Genomic DNA, 26,039 nt, shown 5'->3' with positions numbered 1-26,039 from the left:
AAGCAGGGGTGCCTGGGTGGCTCAGTTGTCCGGCGTCTGCCTTTGGCTCGGGTCATGATCCCAGAGTCCTGGGATTGAGCCCCGCATCGGGCTCCCTGCTCAGTGGGAAGCCTGATTCTCCCTCTCCCACTCCCCCTGCTTTTGTTCCCTCTCTTGCTGTGTCTTTTTTTTTTTTTTTAAAGATTTTATTTATTTATTTGACAGAGAGAGGGAACACAAGCAGAGGGAGTTGCAGGCAGAGGCAGAGGGAGAAGCAGGCTCCCCGCAGAGCAGGGAGCCCGATGTGGGGGCTTGATCCCAGGACCTTGGGATCATGACCTGAGCCGAAGGCAGACGCTTAACGACTGAGCCACCCAGGTGCCCCTTGCTGTGTCTCTTTCTGTCAAAAAATAAATAAATAAAATCTTTTAAGGGAAAAAAAAAAAAAGAAGCAGCAGCCCAAGCAGTCCAGAAGCACCAAGCTTCAATGTGCTCAGTGAGCACTGCTGTGCAGGACACAACAGTAACTGTTTAGTCATCTCTTGGTATCCACTGCTTAAGAATTGGTCAGGGAAGACAGCTTTCTAAAATGGCTTAAAGAAAAATGTTTTGGAGCTAAAAAATAAAACGAACTCTAGGATATTCTAAATACTCAACCAAAACGACACTAGACTGTTGTAAATTTTCAATTATCCAAAAGAAAGTTAAAAAAAAAATAACGTTTTACTGAAAACAGTTATCATAGGGAAAATGCCTTTTTAAGCCAAAATCACTTGCACTTCCTATTTTATCCACAAGACATTAAAATTTGATCTAAGAATGCTACACTGTCAACTAAAAACTCTTGTAAACTACAAAGCACTACAACAACATTAACAAGCAGAATAAATAAATCACAAGTACATGATTAATCTAACTTCTGCTTAACCCAAGGGGGACTACCACAATAGGTATATGTGTATATACGTATGTTTGCCTCTGTGCGTGTTGCACACACACAGTGTTAAAAGTGGGCCAGAGTCTGAGTCACAACTACTCAACCCTGCCACTGTAACATGAACAGAATGAGCGTGACTGTGCTGCAGTCAAACTTCATTCATGAAACAGGCAGGGAGGCAGACTCGTCTGCAGGCTGTAGTTTGCCGATGCCTGTTTTAAAGCCACACAGACCCGGACTGTTTCACGTATCTAAATCTCACTTTTCTTCTCTGTTAAATGATGAGTGCCTAACTCAGGCTGTGTTGTGAAGATGGACTGAGATAATACGAGCAAAAGATATGTTAGAATGTCTAGCACACTGATCGTGACAAATGATAATCATGGGGGCGCCTGGGTGGCTGAGTCGTTAAGCGCCTGCCTTCGGCTCAGGTCATGATCCCAGGGTCCTGCTCAGCAGGGAGCCCGCTTCTCCCTCACCCTCTGCCTCTCCCCCTGCTTGCGTGTGTTGGCGAGCGCACGCGCTCTCTCTATCAAATAAATAATCTTTAAAAAAAATGATAATCATGATTATTAATGAAATGAGGCAGGCACCTTAATCATTTAAGAGTTCTGACATTTCATTGTCAGAAATCTCATTACCAGAACGTATATGTAATGTAAGTAGCACAGGGAGATGTTCAAGAACGTGCGATTCTTCTTTACCTCTCCACTAAGAGAATGCCTTTCCCTCTGCTCTCCCAGGTTACTTGATTAAAATGAGATTCATTCAAAAATATTTATTAAGAAGCTAGTGAATTTTAATCCATGGCATTGTACTTGTGCCTAGACTCTGATGCACATAGTGAAAGTGGAAAATACATTGTAGCATGAGTTATTTGCACTTTCAATAGTTTTTCTGTGGTGTGAGATTCCTCACCATTCTTAACATATTAAGCATAATGAATGAGTTTCAGTAACATATAAGTCAATTATAATCATAAAACTTTAAGCAATTTAAGTGGGTAGTGAGTGTGGTTGTTAGGGTAGTTCGGTAGGTACACGGGAAGGTAGACAGATGTTAGGAAAATCCTAAATAAATTTTATCTGATAAATGGTACTTTGAGATGTTTACAGTACAGTTGTAGCTTAAATTAGAAAAAGGCATTTTCAAGGCTAAAATGTTCTAAGGCAGTGAATGGATGTTTTGCTTATTAACTAAGCATGGTCTAAAATGAACTATCTGTTTTAAGGGTACAAATTATGCAGCTTATAACATCCGATGGCACTTCTAAAACCAATCAATGAGTGGAATTTACTCGCTTGATTTCGGGAGCCTTGAGGTTGGCAGGCTACCACCGCAATGGGCAAAATGCCCTTAACAGATGGGCTAAAGCTCAGGACATGCCAGAAGATCAGCAAGCGCATTAACATGGAATCCTGGGCTCACTTCTTTCCAAGTCAAAACAACAGTCTATGCAGAGCCATTCATTTATTATTAGGAAAGCCAAATTACTTGGGAATTTGCCTTCAGCAGCCCCCAGCAACTCTGGATTGACATGCTAAAGCAAAAAGCAGATTTATACATGAAATCACCTGCCAAACATGAGTGCTGAGCAGAAGGTTCTACGGCAAAGCTGTGAGGCAGTCTGTGGAACAGCTTCCCTGAACTAAGAGGCAACCAGTTCTTGACCTTTGGCCATAGAATCCTGGCAAAAGCAAAACATCATGCAAATCCCAAATTTATTTGAAAGACAAAAAACTCAAGGAGATCAACAGCTGAGCAGGCCACAACCACAAACTAAACAAGGACGAGAGAAACAAACAGCACTGATCAATCTGTCCTGAGCTTGGGGCTCAGACACTCTCAACTCTTACTGAACTTAGCTGGCCCCACAGCCACGGGCTTGCCTATGGCCACGGACTAGGGCAATTACGAGGGCCAGCGCAGGTGTAGTGGTTCCTGGTGGCCAGTGGAGGACCATCGGAGAAAACCCACGGGAAAACTTAAGAACTTTTTCCTTCCTATCTAAAACTTGGTACAAGTGAGGGATTCACAGAACCCATGTAGTCCTATGACGAGGACAAAATATGCCTTTGTCTGCAAGACTGCCTGAACTGCTAAAGAGAAATCATCATTCAGCACAACCTTCAGTCATCCAGCCACAGAAAGGACAGAAGCCCAGGAAACCACAGAAATACTTAAAAAGTTAACAATCCTCCCATTAAACGACACATTCACGTGAAAATCTAATTCATACTGAAATGTATCCTTTGAAATGTTGCCTATCAAGAATAGATCATCTTTAGCACATTTGAGCCAGTATACACCACAGAGGGATAAAAGGCAACTGAAAAATACCTGGAGAGAAAGTAAACGGGACAAGGAAAACACTGAGCCATGAATAACTCACCTCAGGAAAGTAAAGACTATAAACAGGATGTGTTATCTTTGATTTGGTTTCCAGGAGAGCTCTCTCCTTTCGCTGTATACTTTGTTGTAATTCTTGCCACTCCTAGTAAAGTAAAAATCAAACACTTGAAATCAAGCACGTTTTCAAATGTTCTCATTGAACAGTTTCCATCTTCTTCCAGCTATTATTCCTGACAATGCTAACTACCACGGAGTTCAGTTCCACAAACTTGATCATTTCCCTGCTCAAAACTGTTGTAATGCATCATTTCATAAATCAAACCTAAGCCCTTTAGCATGAACTATACAGTCATAATCTGACCTGACCTGGGCCAATCTCTCCACTCCAGTCTCCTGTCACTGCCTATCTCTGCACTTTCTATTCTCGTCACTTCAAACTACCTTGACTTCTCTGAATTCACCAAGCTATTTCACTCCTCCGAAACCATGTCTGGATTTTTGTTTTCTCTCTCTTTCTCTAACCTGGAAAATTCCTACTATTATTCCTTCGGGAGCTGCTAAAGCCTAAACCATGAGCTCCTGAATACCAGAAATTTCCCTCAACTGAGTTGATCACTCCCTCCTTTGTGCTTTCACTGTACCTTGCACAAAATGTGCATAATCTCTTTTGTACTTTAATGTTTATTTATAAGTCTGCCTCCCCCACTAGCCTACTATCATTCAAGGGCAGAAACTGTTTTACATTTGGCTTGCATTCCTCTCATCTAACACAGTGCTTGCAATGTGACAGATAACGAATAACTGTTTGTATAATTATTTGACAACTGAATGAATGTATTTTTGGTATCTAAAGAAACTAACCTGCCACTTCTACTAATCCTAATACTATACTCAGAAAAGAGTATGTCAACTCTTTCTCAAAGCACACCTGGGGAAATAATATTCTTAATAGGCTTTAATTTCTTGGCAATCAATATAATTCCCAAAGTACAAAAACAGTTGGGGCCAGCAACTGCTAAAAAGTCATCCTTGTTTTTCCCCACCACTCCCAAGGGCAAACTCCCCACCACATTACAGGCATACCTCATTTAACTGCACTTTGCACATCCGTACTTCTCAAATATTGCGGTTTTCACAAACTGAAGCTTTGTGGCAACCCTGTGTCGAGCAAGTCTACTGCTGCCATTTCTCCAGCAGCATTTATTTGCTCACTTTGAGTCTCTGTGTTACATTTTGGTTAATTCTTGCAATATTTTAAACTTTTTAATTATATTTGTTATGGTAATCTGTGATGTACTATAATAATTGTTTTGGGACACCAACATAAGATGGCAAACTTAAACAATAAACGTGTGTGTTCTGACTGCACCACCAATGGGTTGTTCCCCCCATCTCTCCTCCTCTCCTTGGGCCTCCCTGAGACACAACAATATTGAAATCAGGCCAATTAATAATCCTACAATGGCCTCTAAGTATTCAAGTGAAAGGAAGAGCCGCACGTCTCTCACTTTAAATCAAAAGCTAGAAATCATTAAGCTTAGTGAAGAAGGCAAGTTTAAAGCCGAAACAGGCAGAAAGCTAGGCCTCTTGGGCCAAATAGCCAAATTGTGAATGCACAGGAAAAGTTCTTAAAGGAAATTAAAAGTGCTACTCCAGTGAACACACGAAGTGGTAAGAAAGCGAAACAGCCTTATTGCATGTATGGAGAAAGTTTTAGTGGTCTGGACAGAATATCCAACTAGCCACAATATTTCTTTAAGCCAAATCTTAATCCAAACCAAGGACCTGCCTCAATCCTATCAAGACTAAGAGAGGTGAGGTAGCTGCAGAAGAAAAATTTGAAGCTAGCAGAGGTTGGTTCATGAGGTTTAAGGAAAGAAGCCATCTCCGTAACATGAAAATGCAAGGTGAAGCGGCAAGTGCTAGTGTAGATGCTGCAGCAAGCTACCCACAAGATCCAGCTAGGGGAATTAATAAAGATGGCTACACTAAATAACAGATTTTCAATACTGACAAAACAGCCTTACACTGGAAGAAGATGCCATCTAGGACTTTCATAGCTAGAGAGAAGTCAATGCCTGGCTTCAAGAGACAGGCTGACTCTCCTGTTAGGAGCTACTGCAGCTGGTGATGTTCAGTTGAAGCCATTACTCACCGACCATTCTAAAATCCTAGGGCCCTTAAGAATTATGCTAAATCTACTCTGCATGTGCTCTCTAAATGGAACAACAAAGCCTGAATGACAGCACATCTGCTTACAACATGGTTTACTGAATATTTTAAGCCCACTGTTGAGACCAACTACTCAAAAAAAATTTCCTTTCAAAATATTACTGCTCACTGAGAATGCACCTGGTCACTCAAGAGCTCTGATGGAGAGGCACAGTAAGATTAATGTTGTTTTCATGCCTGCTAACACAACATCCATTCTGCAGCAAATGGATCAAGGAGTAATTATCACTTTCAAGTGTTGCTAGCTTAGAAATATATTTTTTAAGATGATAGCTGCCACAGATAGTGAGTGACTCCTCTGGTGGATCTGGTCTAAGTATATTGAAAATCTTCTGATTCACCCTTTTACGTGCCATTAAGAACATTTATGATTCATGGGAAGAGGTCAAAATATCAGTATTCACAGGAGTTTGGAAGAAGCTGATTCCAACCCTCACAGATTACTTGGAGGGGTTCAAGACTCCAGGGCGGGGAAGTAACAGATGTGGTAAGAACAGCAAGAGATCTAGAATTAGAGGTGGTGCCTGCAGATGGGACTGCATTGCTGCAATCTCATGAGAAAACTTGAGCAGATGAGGAGCTGCTTCTGATGGATGAGCAAAGAAAGTGGTTTCCTGAGATGGAATCTACTCCTGGTGAAGATGCTGTCAAAACTGTTGAATGCCAACAAAGGATTTAAAATATTACAAAGACTTAGTTGACAAAGCAGTGGCAGGGTTTGAGAGGTCTGACTCCAATTTTGAAAGAAGTTCTACTATGGGTGAAATGCTATCAAACAGCATCTCATGCTAGAGAGAAATCATTTGTGAAAGGAATAGCCAATGCAGCAAACTTTATTGTCATCTTATTTAAAAAACTGCCCCAGCCACCCCAACCTTCAGCAACCACCACTCTGAAGAGTCGGCAGCCATCAACACTTAGGCAAGAGCTTCCACCAGCAAAAAGGTTACAACTCGCTAAAAGCTCAGATGATGGTTAGCATTTTTTAGCAATAAAGAATGTTTTAATTAAGGCGTGCATATTGTTTGAGACAATGCTATTGCATACTCTATAGACTACACTACAATATAGTGTAAACGTAACTTTTATACCCACTAGGAAACCAAAAAATTCATTTGATTCGCTTTATTGTGATGTCAGTTTCACTGTGGTGGTCTGGAGCTAAGCCTGTAATATCTCCAAGGTATGCCTGCAATTCCTTATACTTTTATCCTTTGCCCTTTACTTTTTCATCCTCTTTTCGGCCTCTATCTGTGCCTCACAGGCTATTCAGGGAATCCCCTTTTCTCTCCTAAACCACAAGGGTAACTTTTAGGTTGATGGCCCAGTAAGAAAAAAACAAAACAACACAAACATAAAGGAATAGCTGATCAGTTTACAGTTCATTTGCAGTAGTCTCTAAGGACCCATTATTTGTCCACCAAACCCTCTTTTTCTATAGCCCATCTATAAATCAGGTGCAACTTAATGCCACACCACGAGACTTCTTCCTATTCTCTCTACCCTCACAACCTTAGTAAGTTCCTTAGAGACTCCGCCTTTCCTTAATGTCTTATATACCTCTTAAACAAGGTGGCATTCTGTAAATGTTAGTCTTCTCCTTAAACAACCTCTTGACATTAGAGTCCACAGTAATGTTTTACTCTAAACACTACCTAGAACTTTTGAAAGACTCCTCTAAGTAACTGCTTAGACCATAACCCACCTTTCCTAATTCATTTCCAGACTCAGCTCCAATGTTGAAAATTACTGTAAGACACCAAACTGACTTCTCCTCAAATCCACAACCTATACTAACAGCAAATTAAGATTTAAGAAAATTAAGAGGTCCAATCCTTGCTAGAAACTATTTTTCTTTATAATTCTGACCACCATCCCACAAACATATTCTTACAAAGTAATATAAGATTATAAAATATACGGGTATTAAGACAAGCACACAAACAAGTAAACAAATGAAAAAACAACAAAAACCAAAACTATCAGAGGTATATAATTCTAATTATTTAAACCTATAAAAGTCTTACTGCTTCATCATCTTTGTTTTGTTTTTCATCTTGCTCTCTATCAGAGTCTCTGTCACTACCATCATCTTTTTCACTTTGGGATTCTCTATTGGTTTCTTCTTCTTCAGAATCACTGCCTTTGTCAGAAACTTCTTCTTCGTCTTCCTTTACTGCAGCTTCCTAAAAGGAAAAAGCAACCACAGAAGTTCTGAATATCTCAGTGAATTCTGAGTCCCTGAAGCTAATTATTGTCATTATAATTAAATTAGCTCAAGATTATAATTTCACTATTCATACAGAATTTTAGAGAATTATAAACACACGTATTTATACATATGTGGTAGTCAGACTAAAGACTTTAACATTTGGCTTATTTGTCTATTGTTAGTTATTTTATTTATTTTTCATGTTTGTAAAATAAAAAATATTTTACCTTTATTTGCAAAGTATACTACTGCAATGGCAACATGGCTCATCTTTCAAAACATCAATCACACAATATATATGTACTTTTTATTAAAGATTTATTTATTTATTTGAGACAGTGAGCACGCACACATGGCATCAGCAGGGGGGGGGGGGGGGGCAGAGGAAGAGAGAATCTCAAGCAGACTCCGTGTTGAACACAGAGCCCAAGGATGCAGGGCTCAATCTCATGACCCTGAGATCATGACCTGAACCAAAACAAGAGTCAGATACTCAACCAACTGAGCCACCCAGGCACCCCACTTATACAATATATTTTATTTGAGATGGGGAAATGGAAAGCTCATAGAAAAGCACTGCTTTGAGAATTTAATATTATCTTCTATAGCTGATAGAGTATAATGTAGTAAGGAAAGCCAATATCCCAGACAAAATATTTAGTAATCCATTTCAAGAAGCAAGAAAAAGAACAGCAAATTAAATATAAAAAAACTCGAAGTAAATACCAGAGACCCGAAGTCAATTAAAGAGAAGGCAGATATACAAAGGGAAACCTAAGCAAAACCAAAAGTTGGTTCTTTGAAAAGATTAATAAAACTGAGATAAGACTTTTATTAGGCAAGACTGATCAAAGGAAAAAGAGAATATAAATTACCAATATTAGGAATAAAAGAGACATTACTACAGCTCCAAAAGAAATTACAAATAGAGGATATTATGAATAACTTTGTCAATAAATTTGATAACTTAGAAGAAATGGACCAATTCCTTGAAAAATGTAATTTACTAAAATTGATACAAGGAAAAAAGTAGAATATGGTAAAGAAATGGACTCTAAAACTAAAAACCCTTTCTAAAAACTCCAAGCCCAGATGGCTTCTCTAGATAGTTCTTCCAAATAAGAAACAAACCCAATCTTACACAGACTCTTCCAGGAAAAAGAAAGAAAGAATACTTCCTAAATTGTTTAATGAGGCCAGCATAAAACGGATACAAAACCTGGCAAGGGTATTATAAGAAAGGAGAATGGCAAAACAATATTCTTTCATAAAATAGATGTAGGAATTCTAAACAAATACTATCAAATCCAGATAAATATGAAAAAGGATAATATGCTACAACGAAATGAATTTGTTCCAGGAATGCAAGGACAGCTTAAAATTTTTAAATGCTTCAACATAATTCACTACATTATAGAATGGGAGAAAAATCACATCAACCTCAACAAATGGAGAAATGGCATTTAATAAAGTTCAGTACTGTTCGTGATAAAAATTCTCAGCAAACCTGATAAAGAATATCTACAAAAACCCTATAGCTAACATCACACTTAATAGTTTGTTCCCTTTCTCCTGGAGATAAACAAGAAGACAGGGGTGACCACCGTCCTCACTCCTAACCAACGTTACTACACTGAAAGTTTCAGCCAATACAGTAAGACAGAAAGGAAGAAAAAGCAAAAAGATTAAAAAGAAAAAAGTAAAACTGTCATTATTCCCAGATGGCATGATTGTGTACACAGAAAATCTTTTAAAAAGTACCTACAAATGGTTAGAATTACAGGCATACCTTGGAGATATTGCAGGTTCAGTTCCAGACCACTGCAGTAAAGAGATTACCAGAATAAAGTCAAATGACTTTTTTTGTTTCCCACTACATATAAAAGTTATGTTTACACTATACTGTAGTATGTTAAGCATGCAAGCAATATTCTGTCTAAAAAGTGTGCATGCCTTAATTAAAAAATACATTATTGCTAAAAAATGCTAACCATCACAGGAGCTTTCAGCGAGCTGTAATCTCTGATCACAGATCACCATAGCGAATATAATAATACAAAGTGTAAACTATTGAGGGAATTACCAAAATGTGACAGAAACACAAAGTGAGCAAATACTGCTAGAAAAATGGTGCTGATAGATTTGCTAACACAGGGTTGCCACGAACCTTCAATCTGTAAAAAAATGCAGTATCTGACAAGTGCAAGAAACTGAAGTGCAATGAAACAAGGTATGCCCATATTGTCAGTTCAAGACTCCTTGATACAAGGTCAGTATTTAGAAGACAACTGTATCTCTATGTGCCAGCAATAAACACTGAAGAATGGATTTTTTTTTTTTTAAAATGTTATATGCAACAGCACCGGAAAGCATCAAATACAAAAGGGTAAATCTAATGAAAGATGTGTCATACCTCTGTCACTGGGAATTACAAAACACTGCTGAGAAAAAATTAAGGAAGATCCAAGTTAATAAAGATAAACCATGATTATGAGTAAAAAGACTCAATACTATGGGGCACCTTGGTGGCTCAATTAAGCGTCTGCCTTCAGCCCAGGTCATGATCCCAGGGTCCTGGGCTGGAGGCCCACATAGGGCTCCCTGCTCAGCAGGGAGCTTGCCTGCTTCTCCCTCTCCCTCTGCCCCTGCTTGTGCTCTCTCTCTCAAATAAATAAATAAAATCTTAAAATCTCTGATAGGCAGAAATGTCAACAGGACTCAAAAGCAATAACCATAAAATTAATGAAAGACTTCCTTAAAATTAGGTATCACCAAAGGCTTCCATTAAGAGAGTAAAAAAGGACTCATATCCAGAATATATAAAGGAATCCTACAAATCCGTAAGACAACCCAATAGAGAAAGAGGATATTCAAATGGCTGCTAAGTATATGAAAAGATGCTCAATATCATTAGTTATCAGGTAAATACAAACCACACACAGAGATACCATTACAGATCCACTGTAGTGGTTAAAATAAAAAAGAATGGTAAAACCAAGCATTAGTGAGGATGTGGAACAAATGAACTCATATTCTGCTAGTAGAAACACAGAATAGTACAACTTTGGAAAACAGGCTCTTTCAATGAGCTAACCATATACACTTATTTTATGACCCAGCAATTCCACTGCTAGGTACATACCCAAGAAAAACGAAATGTCCACAAAATGACATGTACATGAATAAGCACAGCATTTTTATTCAATAACAGGCAAAAACTAGAAACAACCCAAATGTCCATTAACTGCAGAACAGATAAGCTGGAGCGTATTCATAAGATGGAGTATCACATACACACAAAGAATGGACAGCTGCTACACACAACACAGATGAATGTCATGGACATAATGTTGAATGAAAGCAGACAAACGTATTTCCACTTACATGAAGTTTAAGAATAAGCAAAACAATCTATGGTAATAACAGCCAAAACTGGAAGGTATGGAGGTAGATGGAGGGGTCACTGACTAAGAAGGGACACAAGTTAGCTCTCCAGGGTGCTAAGGTTTTCTATCTTAGTCTGGGTACCATGGGTACATACATACGTAAAATTTCAGGAGCTACACATAGGATGTGAACATTTTAGTGTATGTTATAATTCAACACAGATAATGATAATAACAGTAATAAACTTACACTCCCAACAACTCCATTTGCCTGCTTTTGTTTCTGTTGCTTTGATTGTGGTAAGGGCACAGGTGTAGGTTTTTTTTTTAAAGGTTTCTTTTTTTTTGATTTAGCAGTTTTCTTGGGTCCTTTGCTCTTCTGCTGCCATCCTCCTTTTGTCCTGTTCTTATTCGTATCACCCTGCTATAAATAACAACACACATACACACTCAGAACTTATAGCAACAGTCTCATTTGGGAGTCTGAATAATTTTTAGATGAAAATGGCTAAACTAAATGCTTTCACAAACTGAATTACTCTCCCACAACAATATAAATCAATCAGAGAACAAAAGAAAACACTTCCTTCACCAGGAAAGATAAGTATGAAAAATCAAGTTTTACCCCATCTTCTGCTGGCTGTTCCTCTGCAGCACAGATCGACTGCTCCTTTTCAAATACTTCCTAGAAGCAGAGAGAAGAAAAATATAAAGTCTATCAACCTATGTTTACCTTTCAGATAAAGCAATCTTTCAAAATAGATGACCAATAAGTTTTTTAACTGGTGACAATTGGTGGAGGGAGGGAGAACAGCAGACTTCTGGCAATTACTAATGATGTGTGCAAATTCAGCAATTACTAAATGACACTTCAAAAGTTACCTTCTGAAATATCTCACGTGTCTTGAATACATTTTGAAAAGTACAAATGCAATGACTTAAGATATATAAACTCATTATAAAGTCAAGAATATTTCATAGTTTAAAATAACTATGGAAGTGCACATGGCTGGCTCAGTCGGTAGAGTGTGAGACTCTTGATCTCAGGGTTGTGAGTTCAAGCCCATATTAGGGGTAGAGTTTACTTAAGAAAAACAAATTTTTTTTAATTTTTTAAAAATTAATTACATATATAAATAAAATACCTAAGGGGTGAAACACTGAGGAAATCCATAAAATCTAGACATATCCACCATATAATCCACTTAGGATCAGAATAGAAGGCATAAATTTAGGATTTATATTCCAGTAAGGTTTCAGTGAGAATCTATACTAGAAGATAATAAGTGATATTGGTTGTGTTTAATAAACTCCCTGGAATTACTAAAGCTAACAAGTAAAAACAATGATAACTCAGGCTTTAAACTGCTAGCCTAATTCAGGGGTCCACAAACTATGGCCCATTGCCTGGTTTTCAAATAAAGTTTTATTGGAACTCAACCATGCCCATTTGTGAATTCAATAGTTGCTACAGAAACCATGTGGCCCATAAAACCTAAAACTTTACTAATTGGACCTTTAGAGAAAAAGTTTGCCAATCCCTAGTCTAATTCTACCATCTCTGCTTCATTTCTTCATTTATTAGCTGGGTTTTAATACTTAATTACTCTGAGGTTTCGTGCATACAAGAACTTGAAGATAAATATTTGATTTTCTCCCTTCCTCCAGGGCAATTTTGCTTTTTTTCCCCTACCAATTATCCCAGAAGTGTCAACAGCTCAAGGCCAATTTTTACTCATTTTTCAGGCTGGGAATTCCAAAGCATGTAGGCAATATAAATTTGGATTCTATGCCCAATCCTAGCCACTGGCTTTGAAGTTTCCTCTTCTCCCGGGCAGGACACTTCTCATCCAGAGTCCATGACACAAATGCTTCCTTACCACTTGCTACCATAAAATCAACATCTTTGATTTGATATATCCTACTACAAAGTATGCTTTTCCGACCAGAGTTTTAGAGATGGGGTTTAAATGCAGAGTATGTTTCCTGCAGATATTCACAGGTCCCAGAGTAGAACAGGCTAAAATCTCCCACTAGTTGGATATGCGGAGTTAAAAATAGTACAGTCAATTAAAAACGAGTTACAACTATAGGTCTAACTTGGGAGGTAATAGTTGACTTGGGAGGTAATACAAATATGTAATAGAAACTAAGAAAAACAAGATATACAGGAAACATATACAATGTGATTGAATTTAATCAAAGAGAATGAGAAAAGTACCAGGGTGTATACATACATACAGTGTAAAGGCCCGGGCATTAAATACGAGCATGGAGAAAGATATGAAAGGATACACACAAGACTAAATTCTGGTAGCCTGGGACTGACAAGGGGTTTCCTGAGGGAGGTGGGTGAGAGAAGGAATCCATGATCATGAAAACACCATTTAACCCCACAGGTATTCATGCATTAGGGTATCTAAAGCGATGAGCTTCAAAATCAATAATCTCAGAGTGGCGGGACTTTAGGTGATTTTAATCTCTTCCTATACTTTTCTGCAATGCCTCAAGTTTTTTCCCAGACAGCCTTTATTTTTCACATAATGAGAAAAAAAATATTTTCATTATAATTTAAAAAAATAAGAGTAAAATCAGAATTGACCAAGAAGGAATAGGTAATGAAATTCACAACAATCAATAATTAATCTTTGTATAGTACTTTAGACTTTAAATACTAAACTCACATTACCTTATTATTATAATGTTTTTACAGGGAATTAACAAATCATCACAGGAAGAATTAATCTATTTTCCAAGGGTTTTCTGTATGTAAAAACTAATGGGAAAACTATGAATATTAATTTAAAATATCAAAACACCTAACAGACTGCCTGGGTGGCTCAGCTGGTTAAGCGACTGCCTTCAGCTCAGATCATGATCCCAGGGTCCTGGGATTGAACCCCACATCGGGCTCCCTGCTCGGCGGGGAGCCTGCTTCTCCCTCTCCCACTCCCCCTGCTTGTGGTCCCTCTCTCGCTGAATCTGTCAAATAAATAAATAAAATCTTAAAAAAAAAAAAACAGCTAAATAGGACTTGCAAAATTAGATTTTACTACTATAATAGTTTTGACTTTGAGAATATGTGACTTAAAATGAGAAAATAAATGTAAGAACTCTGACACATAACTTTTTTTTCCTTTTTTTTCATTGAAGTATAGTTCACACTATATTAGTTTCACGGTGTACGACACAGTGATTCAACAACTCCCTCTGTTACGCTACATAACCATACAACACTGTTACAATATCCTTAACTATATTCCATGCTATATTTTGAATCCCATGACTTATTCCATAATCGGAAGTCTGCACCTCCTTTTCCCCTTCACCCCTTAACACATAACTCTTTTTTTTTTAACACATAACTCTTAAAGCATAAAAACAAAAAGAGATGACTTACTGCCATTGTTTGCCTTGTCAATTTAACCAACACTGTAACTAGGGATCCTACTGTGATGTTGTTGCTATCTTCATCATCCAATACTACAAGATGAGAGTAAAAAATGAGAGTAAACAATAAAATTCAATTTGGCACTTCAGTATTTTAAATATATTTTAAACTCAATAAAAAATATTTGACTGCCTACTCTATATAAAACACTCCACTAAATGCTTTCAACAATGCACTCATTTAATCTTTAAAATAGCTCTCTGAAGATTATTTCCACTTAGAAGAAAGTGAGGTTCAAAACTAAAGTAAAATGCCTGAGGTCACATAATGGCTATATCAGCTCTGCCAAGTTTCAAACCCTGGTCTTTGAAAACGAAGTATAATGTGAGGCCTACTGTACCACAGCTTTCTTTCACAGTGATATAAAAATCTGTCACTCTGTTAAATTGTACAAACCTTGTATTCACGAGATTTTACCTATATGATCAATGCCAGTCTGCCTGTCAGAAATAAAATAATTAGAACTAGTATTCTAAGTCACATTAATTTCTTAAGGCAAGAACTTCGAAGTTTTGTTTATAGTAAAAAGCACCTTAAAAAGCTTTTGCAATTGCTTAATTTTTCAAAACCACATTTGCTACACATATTGCCAAAAGCTAATAAAATAAACTTGACATTAAAACTAATATTAAAATTAATAAATGAAGTAACTTACCAAACATATCTTATTCAAATTCATTTTTCCTGCAAATTTTATCTGTAAGAGTTTTTTTCACTATGTATTTCTGCCTAAAATTTTTCTAAGTTATGTTTATTTTACACAGATTTAGATTAGCATACTCTGTTCTGGCCTACATTAACACACCACCAGTTGGAAAAGAACGGCCTCCAACAAACTCTAACTACTTTCTCCTCCATTACTGGCTGTGAGGTGCAACAGCTGGGCATCGAGAAGGATACAATATCCTGGGGCACCTGGGTGGCTCAGTCAGTTAAGCACGACTCTTGATCTCGGCTCAGGTCACAATCTCAGGGTATGGAGATCAAGCCCTGCATCGGGCTCCACGCAGAGTATGGAGCCTCTTAAGATTCTCTCTCCCTCCTCTCCCTCTGCCCCTCCCCACCTCCCCCCGCCCCCGCATCCCCCCACCCCCTGCCTCGCGCTCTAAAAAAGAAAAAATTATTATTGTTAAAAAAGAAGGATACAATATCCTTTCTTCAATCTGAAGTCTCCATTATCTCCTATCAAACCTGGGCTACACATTCGTCAACATTCCACAGTTGTATGCTCACATGCGTGAGCACTGCATGTGAATTAACAGCTATAACAATATCTACCTGCCATCTGAGGCTTTCAAGTGGAGAAAAAGCCTACAGGAGATTCTTTTTTTTTTTTTTTAAAGATTTTTATTTATTTATTTGACAGAGAGAGACACAGCGAGAGCAGGAACGTAAGCAGGGGGAGTGGGAGAGGGAGAAGCAGGCTTTCCGCAGAGCAGGGAGCCCGATGCGGGGCTCGATCCCAGGACCCTGGGATCATGACCTGAGCCGAAGGCAGACGCTTAAGGACTGAGCCACCCAGGTGCCGCCCTACAGGAGATTCTATACAGCCTCTAAGCAATGTGAGAAAGAGATCCACCATCTCTAGCACTGGATTAGGCAGATGCTCCTTTTCTGCTTCTAAAATTCTTCTACTCTCCCTCCTTTAACTATATTACTCATATTACACATTTGGATAGCATTGTGAAAATATAATAAATTGTCTGTACAAGATGCTATGGAATGAAATACATCATGAAGTTTCCCAGTGAGATCACAAGGAAATCCAAACTCCCCACCAAAGCAGTCCCAGTTTTCATTACATGTATCCTATACTCCAGCCAAATTGAAACCAGATTGCAGTTTACCTTACCTCTCAAACACCGAGTCTTTGAGAGCCATTTATCTCTTTTCAATTCCATTAGAATGCAAACTCAATAAGGCAGAAGCTTTGTCTTACCACTGCTTCCCCAACACCCAATAAAATGGGTGGCACTCAATAGTTGTTGAATGAATCAATGGCACAATGTCTGTGTCATTCACTTAACACTTATGTTATGCCTTATGTTTCCTTGTTTTTAATCCTATGTTTATGTCCTACTTCCTCAACTAGACTATAAACTCTTTAAAGACAGATACCATTCCTAACACATCCTTGTATTCTTGGTCCCACAAGAATGTTCTCACAAGAGAAACTTAGTAAATGTCAAAACTCAGAATACTGTCACAATGAAGGAATGGGCAGATAATCTCTAATTCTGTACCCACTGTATGATACTATTATTCAGCTATTAAAATGGACACTCAAAGGACAATTGTGTAGGTAGAAAAATCTATTTTTTCACCCCAGCAGACATAAAGATAGAGACAGATTGAGAAAAACACATGAAATGTGGCATAGAACATGGTAATTTCCAAGGCTTACTAAAGTAAATTGGACTTTTTAAACTTAATTTTAGAACTAAACAGCTATTTCTTTTACACTAACAATATACACTTCAAGTATCTTCCAGTGCACCTGAAAATCTTTCATTCTTTGAAAAGTTAAGAAAGTCCTAAAACTTGAACTACAGAACAGAGAGTCCTCAAGCTTAATCCCATTCTGAGGATAATAAAAGTAAGATTCTATGGGATTCTATCAGTATTCTCAAAATTATTAAGCATGTATCATATTCCATCACAGCCAATCTGACAGGTAAACTACAGTTCTGGAAAGTCTAATTACACATTATGATATCAAGTGTTTTGAGAACCTTAAGCCACATAAACAAAAGCCAATCTATCAAAAAGAGAAAAAATGTTCAACAGGGAAACCTCCCACTTACCCTGTGATTTTATATCCATAGTCACATATGGGAAACTCCCAAGGACAGCCATAACCTCTTCATATTTTTCATCTTCAAGGAAGTGAAGTAGATTGTGACGATCTGATTCTTTTAAACTCACCAAATCCTGAATAGTCTTAATTTTGTACTGAATTTTGAGAGAGAGAGAGAGAGAGAGAGAGAGAAAGAAAATAAATCCCAAAGTCATAGAGTTTTTCACAAAAAGAAAATTAGCATGTTTCACTAAAACAAAATCCAGTAACTTTTAGAAAAATGCTAAGATCATACTGGCTCCCAAACTTACAATGGTTCTACTTACAATTTTTCAACTTTACAATGCTGCAAAAGCAATGCATTCAGCAGAAACCAAACTCTGTATTTTTATCTTTTCCAGGACTAATGATATTTGATACAATACTATCATTATGCTGGGGAGCAGCAGCAAACTGTAGCTCCACCAGCCACACAATCACAAGAGTAAACAATCTATACACTTACAACCATTCTGTACCCATACATTCTGTTTTTCACTTTCAGTACAGTATTCAATAAATTACAAGAGACAGATATTCAACACTTTATTATAAAACAGACTTGTGTTAGATGATTTTGCCCAACTGTAGGTTAATATAAGTGTTCTGCGCATGTTTAAGGTAGGCTAGGCTAAGCTATGATGTTTGGTAGGCTAGGTGTATTAAATGCATTTTTGACTTAGGATATTTTCAACTTACGATCGATGGCTTTATGAGGATGTAACCCCACTGTAAGCTGAGGAAGATCTGCATACACATTTCAAAGCAAAAAATACAACTTTATAGCATTTCATGGCCTTTTATCCAAAGAAATTCAAATTTAGGATTTTTTTTTAATTACAAAGTTAATACAGGGTAATTTTTTAAATTTAGAAAAAATAAAGTTAGGAGGAAAAAAAAAAACAGTAATATTCACAGAATCTTGACCCAACCAAGAACAACTATCATTTGATATGCTCAGTTTGCTGACCCATATTTTCTATTTTAATGATAAAAACCTTTAAGAGTATGAATTTATCTCCAAGTACAACTGCACCCTTAAGGTTTTACTATGCAATATTCTCATTTTTGTTATTTTCTAAATACAGCTGTCTGTTATTGCAGTAATATCCATCTAGGCTAAAGGGATATTTAGGAGAGTGTTCATTTCCAGGCATTTGGTACTAGTTATTAATATTTACTTTCACAGACAGGGCTTAGATCATGAGGAATGTGGAATGCCCACTTTTTGATTACAGTTTTCAATTCAAAATGTGAACAAATTTATAAGGGTAATACGATTACCTGAAAGGACAGAGAACTCATATGTGAATCTCTAATACACATTAGTTCTACCTTAATATACTATCAAATCCCATGTCTATCTTCCGCCCACTTTGTCTAATGTATGCAAAGTAATGTTTAAAATCTCCTATCAGAATTATAATTTGTTTTTTCTTATATTTCCTCAAGTTTTTTCATTTATACATATTTTTGCCATATCTTAAGATTCATTATCAGATCTTTATGATAGATTGCATTATCTAAATTAGAAGCATCTTTATTTGATCTACTTATGTTTTGAAAACTTAATTTTTTTTGTTCCTATTCAACCAATAAACCATGCCCAACCTTAAAAGCCAGGCATGAAATGACTGGAAAGCATACAGTGCATTTTTACTCTGTACATTTATTTCTGGTAACATAATATAAAGAACAAAGTCTTAATTGCTAAAATGCACTGACCTCCAAAGTAGTAAAATCACTTACAGTAGGTAAATTTATATTATAAGACACCTCCCTAATCAAGAAAATGCTAACAGAATCACTTTAGGAATAGCTGTAGAGTGTTTAAGACATTCTAAATCTAAGAAAGCCATAGTAAACACTTCTAGAACACTTTTCATTCGTGCTACCTTTAAGTAACATGACAAACTGTTTAAAGCTAATTTTAAAGTGGCAAAGAATTACCTTTTTATGATTAGAAACCCTCCTAAGATTGTCCTCTTCAATGTGAGGGAGCTGCAGAAGGGGAGACTTAAACTGCTGAAGGCCCTGCACAGCCATCTGGGAAAGCTTCATGCAGTTTTCTAGGGATGCCAAAGTTGGAGCACGAAACTCCCTTTCTTAGAAAGAACAGGAATAAAAGAAAAAACAAGGCTGGACTTTTTATGTGTTCCGGAGTACACAACTCATCATGAAAACATGACTCATATGAATATCGTTAACACCTCAAATTTTAAGATCATAGTGTTGATTTTCCTTTAAAAGTTGTAAAATCCAGTATGGAGGTTCCTCAAAAAGTTAAAACTAGAACTACCCTATGACCCAGCAATTACACTACTATGTATTTACCCAAAGGATACAAAAACAGATTCGAAGGGATACATGTACCCTGATGTTTACAGCAGTATTATCAACAATAGCCAAACTATAGAGAGAGCCCAAATGTCCATCGACCAATGAATGGGTAAAGAAGATGTGGTGTATATATACAAAATGGAATATTACTCAACTATCAAAAAGCATGAACTCTTGCCATTTGCAACGATGTGGACAGAGCCAGAGTATATTATGCTAAGTGAAATAAGTCAGAGAAAGATAAATACCACACGATCTCATTCATATGTGGAATTTTAAGAAAGAAAACAGATGAACATATGGGAAGGGGGAAAAGAAAAAAAAAGAGAGAGAAGCCATAAGAAACTCTTAATGACAGAGAACAAACTGAGGGTTGATGGAGCAAGGTGGGTGGGGGATAGGCTAAATGGTGATGGTTATTAAAGAGGGCACTTGTGATGAGCACTGGGTGTTGTATGTAAGTGATCAATCACTGAATTCTACTCCAGAAACCAATGTTGCACTGTATGTTAACTACCTAAAATTTAAATTAAAAAAAAAAGTTTTAAGATACCAAAAATATACAAACACGTTCAAATGCAACAACCATTATCCAGCAACAAGCATTGGTTTAACAGAAAAGTTCTTTGCCTCACCTCCCAAAACAGTAAATTATCAGTATCAATAACATACTGATACCATGCCAAGAACTGACATCAGCCATAACAAACCACAACCATTATCTCCTTTCTTAAGGGTCCCCTTTTCCATTACTGACCACAAACTTTCTCATTCTTTTTCTTTCCCCTCATTCTTTTCTCCCTTCATGCAAAAAAACACTACATGTCAGATCACTTAAAGAATTATTTCAAACTCATTGTTAAAATACAGAATAACCTAACTCTAAAAATATTCAAAGGAAGGAAAAGGTATCTTAAATCTTTACAAACAATAAGTGACAACAAACAATAAAACAATAAATAAATGCAAAAACATGAATTGTGATAAAGACTTTACATAACGGAACATACAGGAAAGAAGAAAAACCATGAATAAAAGTGGGAAAGCTGATTCAACTTATATAATATATAGGCAGAATTACTGTAGGTACTCAAAAATCCTAAAACTGTAAGTATAATCTGCAGGAGCTTGCAAGAAAAAGTACAACATAAGTAATTACATTTCCACCTCACCTTCACGGCTCCGGGCCATTATTATTAGCTGGCAGATTACATTAACCATTTCTTGAAGTAGGGCAGGGCATTTTTTCAACATAAATTGCTGATCTGCAAAACAAATGAAAACCTGAAACAAATCATTCCACTTTTATAGTTAAAACATCTTTATCATCTATAGTCCAAGACTGATACTAAATTCAAGTTGTCCCATAAATATTTCAGATGACCTCAGAATTTTACAGGTTGAACACAACAGTTTCTCCTAAGCAGGACTGTCAAAAATCAGTCAGAAAACCCTAGATCAGATTAGATGTTTCAAAGGCAAATTTTTAATATTATGGTGTTGTGCTTCATAAATTAACTTTCCTTTTTTGGAAGAGTAGTCTTAAACTTAATTCTAATCTTACTACATTTAAGAACCTTAAGAATCTTCTTGTGCACCTAAGTTTCTATAACTATGAATAAGTCCAAAGACTAAGATTGAGAATAAATCTTAACTCAATGCAGAAAGAGAAGGGGGAGAAAGAGGAAGGAGACAGACTCATTTTTACTGCATGTAATGGTTAACTATTAAGATCATCCACTGGGGTTAGTACTCAACCTAAAAAAATATTTGTTCCCTGTTACTTAGAAAAAAATGGAGACGGTTTCATATCTGTACAGAATATTAGAAAAATCAGAATTACTGGTTAATTTGCAACTCCAACAACAATGCCTAAATAGTGATCCTTCATTCCATCCTAAGTATCCTATCTTATCACCAATTACTGAGCATCAGCTAGCCTTGTTTTTGGAGGCATTTGGTTTTATTATTGGCTTTAAAAAGGGACAGAAGAAGAGGAGCTTCATTCAGAAAGAACATTTATTCCCTAGGTATGATAATTTTCTTTTAAAACTTCAAATGAAGTAATGCAAGTAAAGAAGAAATGACACTCAAATTCATGACATCCCTGGAAACAGCACTGTCCCAATCCACTGCTTTTCTTTTACATAGAGAGGTGGCTTCAAGCAATTTAGGAAGCGTTCAATAAAAATTAAATCCTTTATCAGCAATTACTGCTGGAGGTGATGGTAGTAGTGGTGGTTGACTGAGATATTTGTTGTGAAATCCATTTTTTCTTCCCCCGAAAAGCTTAAAAAGCTTACAAAATCTTTTTTAAAAAGTCACTAGAAATTACTATATAATCTGCAACTGAATAAACATTTCTCAGTCTTCTCTCACCTTGAAATACTAAATTTTAACATTTGTCAAAGTATCTGACTTACCTTAGACTTTCAAAATATTTGTGAATTATGTAGCATAAAGTTTTCTTTTTAAAAGGTCCTTGAGCAATTATTTGATTGAGCAAAAAAGAACAGAGCCAAAACACTGCCCCATGAGGTCTAATTAAATCCACTGCTTTTGTACTATTAAAACCCTGCCGAGGGGTGCCTGGGTGGCTCAGTCAGTTAAGCATCTGACTCTTGGTTTCAGCTCAGGTCATGATCTCAGGTTCGTGAGATCAAGCCCCACCCCAGGCTCCATCCTCAGCTCCAAGTCTGCTTGAGATTCTTCCCCCATCCTCTCCCTCCCCCAGCTCGTGTGTGCTCTCTCTCTAAAATAAATAAATGTTAAAAAACCAAAAAACCCTGCAGATACTAGAATCTTACCTTCTTCAAGGGTCTCAGGAATTTTCATTCTAGCAAGATGAGATAGTAAAAGAACTCTGGCTTTCAGGCTATATGGGCAGGTAAGTGGAGGCTCATTCTTCTTTAGATTAATGCTGCCAATTTCTCTGATTAGCTAGAGTAAATAAAATAATTATTAAAAAATATATACCTAAAAAAGCATTTACTTTAATACCTAAATGCTTATATCAAGGAATCTGGGAGTTAGGCCTAACCTGAGGTATTAGAATATTATCTGTTGGTCTGCTTGTGGCATCTTTATTATACTGAGGATCAAATTCAGAGGCTCCAGCCAAAACCATGATAAGACCTAAGAAAACAAAAGTAATATGAAGGTAAATAAATACATTTGCTCACCTATTAACTTCCTCTCCTATGATATTTCATTAATCCTACACTGAAGCAATTTTCCACTTGCATGGAAAGCTAAAAATCATCCGAACTCCGTTAACAAGTATTCATTTTTCCCATAAAAAAGAAACATTTCACTTTTTAAAATATGTACAATATTACCTATCACAAGTAAATAGAAACATACATCAAATTAAGGGCCCCAAAGCACTGGATGCATTAAAATCAGTTTAAATAGCATCTGTTTCTAGACTTAAGCATGTGTTCCACAGAAACTTTCTACAGAGCAATTATTAAGTATCCCATGTGATCTTAATAACTATTAAGTGAAATAAAGAGGGGCTCCATAGTTAAAGAAGGCTGAGAAACAATGAGTTAGAGAGAGTTTTAGGTCTGATGACTGGCACTACAGTCATGAATCTCACCTTCCAGCAGAAAATGCACGCAATGTATTCACAAAAAGCAGGACAGTACAGAGGTTAAGAACACAGACCCCAGAGTTTCACTCCCTAACTAAATGACCTAGGACAGTATTCTTCACCTCTCTATGGGCTTCAGTTTCTTCAGATGTGCCTGACACACAGTAAGCACAGTAGTATGTGTAAGCTACTAACTACCATCACTACCCTCAAATGTTTCATGAAACATCTACTCCTAAAACAGCTGTATAATAAATGATGCCAACACTAAAGTAATCAAGGATGTATAACCAAGCCACCAGCAACTAAACAATCCTTTTCTCATAGAACTGTGTAAGTGTCACTGTCAGAAATAAAATAGGAATCAAGATCACTGACGCAAAAAAAACACATTAAAACACACCATAAAAATGAAACACTTTCATAAGGGGGTTTCTATATTAATATCTCAATTCAACATAAGGAAAAGTGATATATGTGTGTAAAAGGGAGAGTAACAACCACTTATTCCTCAGAAATAAAAGACCTGCTCATTCCAAAAATACTCCAAAAATAAAAGATCGTTCACATAGTTACATGATTCTGAGAAGTCTCTTTCTCATTACCAAAAAAATTAATAAAACTGGCAAATCCAAACTACAGAAAACTCCATTGAGGTTTTGGAACAAAAAATGTATTCTACAGTGAGGCACAATTTAAAACTTTTTAAAACTTGTGTCTTCCTTTTTTTTTTCCCCAAGGAAGGGAAGCAGGGTTTTTCTATGATATGTCTGTAAGTTCTGCAGAGCAGTGATTCTGAAATGCAACATTATATATTCCAAGGATAAAATTTATACTGTTAGCTTTATGGAATCAAAGAAAGTATTTCAAATGGAACTTTTTTTTCCATAAAGAAATTCTGAAATAAGAATCTGGGAATTAAATATTCTGGCAATTTTCTTTCAACACATCCGAGACCTCTACTTATTTTATTGAGACTAATACAGTGTAACGTACTGATTTAGGGCTTGGGAACCAGACCTCTTGAGTTTGATCCTAACTCTACCACTTACTGTATGTATCCTTAAGCTCAGTTTCCCCATCTATAAAATGTGCTTAAAAACAGTAACTTACTTATGGGAGCAAAATAAAGATTGAGTTAACACATACGTAATCCCTAGCAATGCCTGGTATACAATACTCAAGAAATATTAGTTAGTATTATTACAAAATTAACCCACATGAAGCTTTACCATACATTTTCTAGGGGGAAAAAAATATATATATATATAGCTGAGTAAATGGGAATAATAGAAACACAATACATGTGGGCGCCTGGGTGGCTCAGTTGGTTAAGCGACTGCCTTTGGCTCAGGTCATGATCCTGGGGTCCTGGGATCGAGTCCCACATCAGGCTCCCCCTGCTCTGTGGGAAGCCTACTTCTCCCTCTGCCTCTGCCTGCCACTCCCCCTTCTTGTGCTCTCTCTCTCTGTCAAATAAATAAAATCCTTAAAAAAAAAAAAAAAAGAAATACATGTGATAAAGGGTGTTAGCATTCTCCTCAGCTTTAGTTATATGAACAGAATATAAAACTGAAATGAAATGTCTCCAGTTGAATATATATCACATAAATGACTTGGAAAATAATCTAATATCACAGCTACTTAAATTTACTTACGTTTCATATCCATATTTCGGGTTTTATAAACGAAATATGTATAAATCTGTGTTGTGCGTATTAGAATCTGGTCTCCACTATAACGTATTGAGCGATACCACCAAGAACCCTAAAATGCAAATAAAATTAAACAATAAATAAAGCATCAAAACCACAATATTAGGTTTGATGCAGAATATGTTTCTGGTCAAATTTTCTAAATGTTCATAAAACAAGTAACAATACCTGAACTTTAGAACAAATGCTTTGTTACATATTTCAAATTATTTAGCAAGTATTCATACTGCCCAACACCTAAACACCAACCTACCTCACTACATATATATGATTAAAACATTTATGGTTCAGTTAGAAGCTGAAGACAAAACAGAAACAAAACAACCCATTGCTATAAAAGCAACAAGCTGGTTTCTGACAGTTAGTATTTAATAAATATTTGATAAATAAGTGCAGGAGCAATTTTACAGTTGATATACTACTTTCATTCACATGATTCCATATAGCTGGATCCTCACACAACAAACCTATGAAGGCAAGACAGGTTAATTATCAGTCTCACTATGGGACTCAGAGGAACTACAAGACCAGAAAGAAAACCACCCAGTCACAAAAGAAACAGTAAAATCATAAACTTTATGTTATCTTCATATTGAGGTGTTATGCAATAGTTTTTAAAATGAGGTTGTTCTATATGTTGTGCCTCCAATATAGGAAGCAAAAAAAGTCACAGAACAATACATACAGTAAGATGACTTTTTTTTTTTTTAAGTGCGTATGTGTATACAATCCATAGAAAAATATCTGAAAGGGGCACCTAGGTGCCTCAGCTGGTTAAGCGTCCGACTCTTGATTTCGGCTCAGCTCATGATCTCAGAGCTCCATGCCCAGCAGGGAGTCTGCTTGAAATTCTTTCTCTCCCTCTCCCCTGTCCCTCCCCCTCCTCAAAAATAAAAAAATAAATATTTTTTTAAAAACCTGAAAGGGAGAACACCAAACTTATCAGTGATTATCTCTAATGAAGAAATGAAGTTGAAGGAGGTGATGAAGGAAGACATTCTAAA

At 36.7% G+C, this 26,039-nt stretch overlaps 1 protein-coding gene across 1 annotated transcript in view; it reads right to left on the bottom strand.

The window, feature by feature from the left end:
* Window positions 1-26,039, bottom strand: part of SEC63 (SEC63 homolog, protein translocation regulator) — a 72,349-nt gene that overhangs the window by 12,490 nt on the left and 33,820 nt on the right. Inside the window, exons 8-18 of the mRNA XM_021693065.2 lie at window positions 24,979-25,087; window positions 22,766-22,860; window positions 22,533-22,665; window positions 20,898-20,990; window positions 19,336-19,490; window positions 17,354-17,501; window positions 14,499-14,581; window positions 11,724-11,783; window positions 11,349-11,522; window positions 7,528-7,686; window positions 3,309-3,410 (exon numbers count right to left, since the gene is read on the bottom strand). Of these exons, the coding sequence (XP_021548740.1) occupies window positions 3,309-3,410; window positions 7,528-7,686; window positions 11,349-11,522; window positions 11,724-11,783; window positions 14,499-14,581; window positions 17,354-17,501; window positions 19,336-19,490; window positions 20,898-20,990; window positions 22,533-22,665; window positions 22,766-22,860; window positions 24,979-25,087 (1,311 nt within the window). The remainder of the gene's footprint in view (window positions 1-3,308; window positions 3,411-7,527; window positions 7,687-11,348; window positions 11,523-11,723; window positions 11,784-14,498; window positions 14,582-17,353; window positions 17,502-19,335; window positions 19,491-20,897; window positions 20,991-22,532; window positions 22,666-22,765; window positions 22,861-24,978; window positions 25,088-26,039) is intronic.

Source organism: Neomonachus schauinslandi, chromosome 8 (genome assembly GCF_002201575.2).
Source record: "Neomonachus schauinslandi chromosome 8, ASM220157v2, whole genome shotgun sequence".
Taxonomy (NCBI): Eukaryota; Metazoa; Chordata; class Mammalia; order Carnivora; family Phocidae; genus Neomonachus; species Neomonachus schauinslandi.
Note: the sequence above shows the minus strand (reverse complement) of the source record. Positions and strands in the feature narration are given on the sequence as shown.